The 7,574-nt window shown below is 43.3% G+C and overlaps 1 protein-coding gene and 1 non-coding gene across 2 annotated transcripts; one reads left to right on the forward strand and one right to left on the reverse strand.

Annotated features, from left to right (window-relative positions):
* The first annotated feature begins 2,789 nt into the window (after nucleotides 1–2,789).
* On the forward strand, nucleotides 2,790–3,678 carry LOC112089131 (glutamic acid-rich protein-like). The gene is made up of 3 exons (XM_024160108.1): nucleotides 2,790–3,279; nucleotides 3,369–3,598; nucleotides 3,658–3,678. Exons 1-3 carry the CDS (start codon nucleotides 2,790–2,792, stop codon nucleotides 3,676–3,678), a joined length of 741 nt encoding a protein of 246 aa, XP_024015876.1.
* Nucleotides 3,679–6,885: 3,207 nt separating this feature from the next.
* Nucleotides 6,886–6,992, reverse strand: LOC112089440. The gene has a single exon (XR_002901078.1). It is a non-coding gene; the product is annotated as a small nucleolar RNA R71 (small nucleolar RNA).
* Between the last annotated feature and the right edge of the window lie 582 nt (nucleotides 6,993–7,574).

A 7,574-nucleotide genomic window follows, 5' to 3' on the forward strand; every position in this document is an offset into this window, starting at 1 on the left:
GGAAGCACCCGAGTCAAATATCCTGTCTAAAGCTTCTGCCTTTATCATTCATTACCATCATCTGAATCACCTGTTTGTTATTTGCATCTTGATTAGTTTAAATCTCTGCTTTTATTTAACTTTATTGCTCATTTGCCTGTTAATCACCGTCACCAAACTTTTATCATCTTGTCTTGACTTAAGTGAACAAATGACATAGGCTAGTGTCTCGTTTACAAGCTTGGTTTGACACCCCTTATACTACTTTGACAAGGGGATTGATAACCCTTCTAAGATCCTGAAAACTCTTAGTTATCAGTTGGTCTACTTCACTCCCAAGTCGCATGCCCAACTCGGTGTAAACAGCAAGTGTTCCTGCGGTTCAGTTCACTACTCCGCCAACTCGCATGCTCAAGTCGTACATTTGTGGACATAGCATTTTTCCTGCTCGGGAGCCTTTGACCTCACCCAGGGTTACCTTACCCGCACATCTCCACACGCAGCTCAATTCCCAGAAATTATCCTTTAAGCGCTGCGAGTTATCCAAGTCGCAAAAGCATCTCGCAGACTTCAAATCTCCGCGGACCACTTTGCATTCGAGGGAGCGTAACCGCCAGGATATAGATCCAATTGGCTTGATTCTAGCTGCCGTGAAAAGAGAACTCAGATAACTTGAACTTTGTTGAAGAAACCTTCAGTTCTTGGGAAGTGGAAGGTTCCCGGGACGGCTCATCTCTGTAGTGCATTGAAACGATCAAAAGGAAGCTCTTGGACCAGTGTTTACTCCGGAGATGATATCTTTCAGCACATAGAACCAAACTGGATGAACTCAGATGTTCTGGAAAGAACACTCAAAGATCTCGAATCTTGATCAAAACACCGGCAACTGAATCAGACTGTAAAGGCATTGTCTTACGTAATCTTTGTGACTCATCGGATCGGTCTTGAAACTGTACTGAGACAGGTGCGCCTTCCGGTGAGCTTAACTCTCTGCTCACGACCCCTAAATGCAATTATTCTACCTGTTCTGGATTCTTGACCTTCTCAGCTCCAACGTTTCTGACGACCCTGTAATCTGAATTGGACGTTAAGACTTCCCGAACAGGCAATCTTTCCAGACGTATGGGATTGCTCCGGAACGGATGCGAGAGAGGTCTGTCTTCCGGTGGCTGTATCTTTCAACTCGGTGCTCCAAACTCATCGATTCCAACTGTTATGAGATTTAGGCTCCATTATCTGGATCTTTGCTGAAGACCCCTAGGCTGAATCCCCGGCAAGACCTTCCGGTAACGCGATTTCGGAGATGTATCTGCACCCGGGAATCTTGGCCGAGAAACTTGAACAGCCGGTACGCGTTTTGGCCGAGAAATCCACCTGCGGTACATGAAAATAGCCGAGAAAAAGCTTCCTGCAGTACAGGCTAGCGCCGAGAATCTCCAAAAGGCTGATTTCACCAGTTTTAAACCCCCATTCACCATTTCTCCTCCTGGCTTCATCTTTTGGGTCTAAACTGCTTCCAAACCACCTGTAAACACTCCAAAACATGCAAGACTCACTTCGACCTAATGCAAACCCCTAAGTCCTAAAACAACACCTAAAGACCTAAAATGCATGAAATAAGATATGATTTGGAATGAAATATAAAACCTAAATGATGCAAATTATGAACATATCACGCATGTTGCTGAAGTATAGAGAGTAGCGAAAGGATTCTAAAAAGTCGAAAGCACGAGGAACCAATACTGTGTTGTGGTATAATAATTGGACTACATTAGGACGTTTGATCGATCTTACTAGAGAAATATGGATAATAGATTTGGGGATTCTAGCTTATGCTTTAGTTTCCTCAGTTTTGAACTCACTTTAAACAAGACGACGCCAGGGTGAGTTACTGATCCAAATCGAGAATGAAATTCAAAAAATAAGGGAAAGAAGATCGGGTGAAGAATATAGAAATATTACAAACCCTGTTAATCAACTGTTGCTCTAGCGGTTTAAGAACGAGATTTGAGTAAAGCAACATAAAGTAAACTGGTCTAAAGGAGTCGCACATAAAGTACAATTTCTTCATGATTTTATGAGAATCTGGACATGAGAAAAATAGGTGATTTTTTATTTCAAGATGAGTCGCACATAGCACACACTCCACTGTAATGCCTGGGTTCCATGATCTCATTCTACCACCCATTGTCAATCTATTATGGATTGCAAGCCATGTGATGAAAGCAAATTCTGGAGTTCTATGCATGAACTCCACTTCCACTTCCGCTTGGGACTCGACTCCCTCCATCATCTCAGCACAGGTTCGGATATAGAAGGCTCTCTACTACGATATGTATTTCAAACGAGCGAAGGGCTGATATGCCATAATGTAAAAAAAGGCTAAAATGCCATAAGTCTAATAATTAATTTAATTTTGATTTTTGTTTAAATCCAAAACCCTATAAAATCCTACCCTCTCCCTGAAAGTTTGATTTATTTACATCAAAACCAGGGTCAAACCCATCTGGTTATCGGTTAACCCGCTAACCCGATCCATTCGAATTGATTTTTTTATTTGAATTAAATATTTATAAAAACCGTTTTTTCTTTTTATTTTCTCTCCCTTTTCTTCCTTTTATTCGAAACTTTCTTCTTCCCACTCCTTAGAATCGGTTTGCTCCTTTCGATTCGAACTCCTTCACTTTCGCAACTTCCCTCAAAACCATTTAAGCCCTAATCTTGCTTTCTAAACTCCGTAAAATCATTTTTTCTGGCGAATATCGCGAATCCGAGAGGCCCTACTTGCGAGAATCCCGAATCTCCGATTTATGGTGAAGGTGAGAAAAAACAGCCAGGAGTATGAGTCTTCTTCTTCAGCGGCGGAAGTCCAAAACCCGGAGGGAAACAAAAAAGATAAACCTGAAACTCGGGCGGAAGGAAACCCGGCTGAAATTGAAGACCCAGAAAACGGGAACCTTAACAATCCGGCGGAAGTAAACCCGACGGAAATCGAGGAACCCCAAATCGAGAAACCTGAAACTCCGACGGAAGGAAGGGCAGAGGAAATCGTAGACCCACAAATCGAGAACCGTCCTGAAATTGAGAACGCGGAAGTGAGCACGGCCACACCAACAGCAAACGATGGTGACTGGCAATTAGCAGGAGAAGATGAAGCAGAGGAGAAGGAAAAAAAAAAGGAAAATGAAGAGGAAGTGGAAGAGAACCAAGAGGAAAAGGAAGAGAACCAAGAGGAAGAGGAAGAGAACCAAGAGGAAGCAACCCAAGAGGAAGAGGCGCTAGGAGTTGAAGAGGAAGATGGTACTGCGACTGAGGAAGATAGTACTGCGCCAACCAAGAGGAAGAGGCGCTAGGAGTTGAAGAGGAAGATGGTACTGCGACTGAGGAAGATAGTACTGCGCCTGCGCAAGAGGAAGAGGAAGCGCAAGAGAACCAAGAGCAAGAGGCGCTAGGAGTTGAAGAGGAAGATGGTACTGAGCCTGAGGAAGATGGTACTCCGCCTGTGCAAGAGGAAGAGGAAGCGCAAGAGAACCAAGAGGAAGAGGAGAAGGATGAAGCGCCAGCCAATGTAAACGAAGAGGAAGGAGAAATGCTAGAGGAGGAAGTAGGAATGCAAGAGGTATGTTCTAGACTCCCATCCTTGTTAATCTTGTAAATTATTGTGTGTTTGGTATGTAGACAACTAGGACAACTATGTAGTAACATGTTTGTTTGGTCTGCGGATGATATGTTCATAATTTGCATCATTTAGGTTGTATATTTCATTCCAAATCATATCTTATTCCATGCATTTTAGGTCCATAGGGTTTGTTTTAGGACTTAGAAGATGAATTAGGTCCCAATGAGTCTTTGCATGTTTTGAGTGTTTATCTGGTATATTTGGAGCTATTTGGAGTTGAAAGGATGAATCCAGGAAGAGAAATGGTGATCAAGGCTTGAAAGATGGTGAAAACGGGTTTTGGAGGTTCTCGGCCATTCTCGCGTACCGCAGGAAGGTTTTTCTCGGCCATTCTCATGTACCGCGGGTGGATTCCTCGGCCAAAACGCGTACCGGCTTAATGAATTCCTCGGCCGAAATTTCCGGGTGCAGACACATTTCCGAAATCGCCTGTCCGGAGAACCTTCCGGTCTGATTCAGCTGTCGAGTGCTTCATAAAAGTTGGAGAAGATTAGATCATGGTTCCAGAGCAAATGGAATCATAGGATTCGGAGGCGTGAGCAGAAAGTTAAGCTCGTCGGAAGAAACTCCTGTCTCGCTGCCGTTTTGGACCGACCCGATGAGCTCCGAAGAATGCGAAGGACGGTGCACTTCCAGACCGATTCAGTTTACGGGGCCTTCATCAGAATCCGAGATATTTGAGTCCTCTTTCCCGAACGTCCGAGATCATTCAATTCGGAGCTATGAGAAAGGAGATAACGTTTCCGGAATGGACACATGTCTAGAAGCCTCTTTCTGATCATGTCAATGAACTACGAAGATGAGCCCTCCAGGAAACCTTCCACTTCCCAAGAACCGAAGGTCCCTTCACCAAAGTTGAAGATGTCTGAGTCCTCTATCCACTGCAACTGGAATCACGCCATTCGGACCACTACCCTAGAAGTTGTGCTTCCCTGAACGTGAAGTGGTCCGAGGAGCCCTGAACGATGCGAGATTGATAACCCCTATCTTGGCTTTGAAATTATTAAGGAAAAGATGTCACGGTGGAATGCCACGGTCCACATCTGACCGTGGCACTTGATTACAGTTCTTCGGGGTTTGACACGATCTTCATGCCACGGCCTACACTTGACCAAGGCAAGGTAACATTTGGCCGCGAAAGGATTTTACTCACATTCGGCATTTGACACGGTCTCCATGCCACGGCCTTTGTGCAATCTTTCGGCATTTGGCACGGTCTCCATGCCATGGCTTAGGACTTGGCCGTGGAAACTTTGTGCAATCTTTCGGCGTTTCACGCGGCCATGCATCACGAGCAGAGGAGACCCGTGGCACAAATGATTGACCCAAGAACAAGAGATACAGTATTTGACACGGTCACTGTCCACGGCCTGACCAAAACCTGCTAGACCGTGGCAAACTCCTCCTTTACCCACCAAAGCCGGGTCAGTACCCGGTTTGTTCCAGGCTGACCCGGTTCGTCCAAGGCTTCTATAAATACTTTTTAGACCTAATTTGGAGAGAATCTTATCCTATCTTTAGTCTCCTTTTCCTTTTTGGTGAAAGGACCACTTGTTAATACCTTGCTTTTGAGTTTAATATCGATTTTAAGAGTGTTTTCCATCTTGTATCATCATTTCTCATCATCAAATCACACTTCTAATCATGATTAACAACAGATCTTGCAAAGGATCTAGTGTGTTGATCATGATTAGTGAGTAATCCCATATTAAGGTCTTAGATATGTAGATTAGGGTGCTTAAGTGGTAGATTAGTGAGCTTAGTGGTTTGATCATGCATATTCCATTCTCTACAACCTGTTCTTAATGCTAGATCCATACAAATCATATGTGGTCTAGATTCTGGACATTTCATGCACCAAAAGTGTTTGATGAAATGTCTGAACCAAGGTTGTTAGAGGTCCAAGTGTTATTCATCATGGGAATGGTTGTCTATATGCTTAAATGACAGATTAAACTGATTCTTAATGCTTGTTGATTCATGTTTCACTAATAATGATTAGGTTAGAAACTGTTTTAGCATAGGAGTTGATACCTTCATGAGAGGATTAACTTAATTAATGATGTCTAAGTTGAATGGTTTGCTTGATCATATGGTTCATTAGCTCATTAGTCTATCACTGAAGGCACCCTAATCCACTATCATGTCTAAGACCTTTCTCATCATCATACATACATTCTCATCACTTGTCATTTTCTTAGTTCTTTTTTTGATCATTTTTTGTCATTAATCTTGTTTTAAGTTTGTAGCTGTCATTAGTAAATCAAAACCACACTTGCTTGCTTGAATTGAGAAACTGATCACATGGGCTTAGTGTCTATCACCACATCCTTGGATTGATAACCTCTTTGTGCTACATTGACAAGGGGATTGATAGCCCTGAGACCCTAAAAAGTCTTGTCTATCAATTGGCGCCGTTGCCAAATTTTGGAGTGTTTAGCATTAAGCTCTGATCTGTTCTTGAGATCAAGTGCTTATTTTTTGTTTTTACTGATTACTTTCAAGTTCTGTTTGTGATTTCAGGTGCATGAACACCAGGTCCAGATCAAGAAGCTGTGGTCCACCTTTCCCTCTCAACGACAACATTAATCTTTTGGTACCAAGGAGGAGAAGGGACAGGCGTGGAAGACAGATTGATCAGGCTGATATGGAAGACCAAAGAGAGCATGTGGTGGACATAGAACAACCGGTTCAGGAGCAACAGGCTCAAGGTAATGGAGCTGGTAATGGAGTTGGTCAAGGGTTACATCAGGATAATGTTCATCAGGAACAGGTGCATCAACAGCAAGCTTATGTCCACCAGGGCAAGCTCCAGCTCATCAGCAGAGGCATCAGGCCAATGCACAGCAAAGACAACATGTGCACCACCAACATCAGCCCTTCCAACACCAGCAAAGGAGATATGAGCAACCACAGGTCTATGTTGGAGAGAATGACAAGGCAAATGCTCATCAGTATGGAGCTGAAATTCAGGCACCACCTGTGCAAAACAACAACTTTGAAGTGAAGGCATCCTTATTGAACACTTGGATCAATTTGATAAAGTGTGTGACCTGACAAAGATAAATGGAGTTTCTGAAGACAGTTTCAAGCTAAGATTATTTCCCTTCAGTCTTGGTGACAAAGCTCACCAATGGTAGAAGAATCTTCCAAGAGGCTCCATTCAAACCTGGGAGCAATGCAAGCAAGCTTTCCTGTCTAAGTTCTTCTCCACCTCCAGAACTGCAAAACTGAGAAACCAAATCTCTAGCTTCACTCAGCACAGCAATGAGAGTTTTGGTGAAGCATATGAGAGATTCAGGAGCTACACAGACCAATGCCCACACCATGGGTTTAGTGAGGCTTCTCTTCTCAGCACTCTATATAGAGGAGCTCTTCCCAAGATTAGAAACCAGCTGGATACTGCTTCCAATGGGAACTTTCGGAGTAAGGAGATTCATGCTGCTTTAGAGCTAGTGGAGAACTTGGCAATGAGCAATGACACTTATGGAGAAGACTATGAAAGATCAAATAGATCTGAAGGTTCAAGCTCAGAACAGAGGCTCACTAGAGAAGTTAAGGAGTTGAGGAGTGAATTGGACAAGTTGAAATTCACAACTCAAAAGCCAATGCACTTTGTAGGAGAGTATGAGGAACCTTCTTAAATCTTTGAGAACATAAGTGAAGAAGGTCTCACCCAGGAGGAGCTTAACTACATTGGGAATCAAAGGTTCCAGAAATATCAGTATGGCAATACAAATCAGAACCTCTCTTACCGGAACCCAAATGTAGCAAACCCACAAGACCAGGTCTATCCCAATTCTCAAGCTCCAAAGAACTTTGTTCCCAAGAACAACTTTCGAGGGTCTTTCCAACCCAAGAATCAGTTTGCTCAGAATAAAGGTTTTGGTCAGCAACAGCAACCATTTCAGGGTAC

Source organism: Eutrema salsugineum, unplaced genomic scaffold (assembly GCF_000478725.1).
Source record: "Eutrema salsugineum unplaced genomic scaffold, Eutsalg1_0 scaffold_12, whole genome shotgun sequence".
Classification (NCBI taxonomy): domain Eukaryota; kingdom Viridiplantae; phylum Streptophyta; class Magnoliopsida; order Brassicales; family Brassicaceae; genus Eutrema; species Eutrema salsugineum.

Excerpts from the sequence above, each read along its gene's own strand:
- LOC112089131 (XM_024160108.1), top strand. The coding sequence starts at position 2,790 with ATGGTGAAGGTGAGAAAAAACAGCCAGGAGTATGAGTCTTCTTCTTCA. Across the intron at positions 3,280-3,368 it reads AGGAGTTGAAGAGGAAGATG|ATAGTACTGCGCCTGCGCAA; the intron begins GTACTGCGACTG and ends CGACTGAGGAAG. Across the intron at positions 3,599-3,657 it reads AGGAAGTAGGAATGCAAGAG|ACAACTAGGACAACTATGTA; the intron begins GTATGTTCTAGA and ends TTTGGTATGTAG.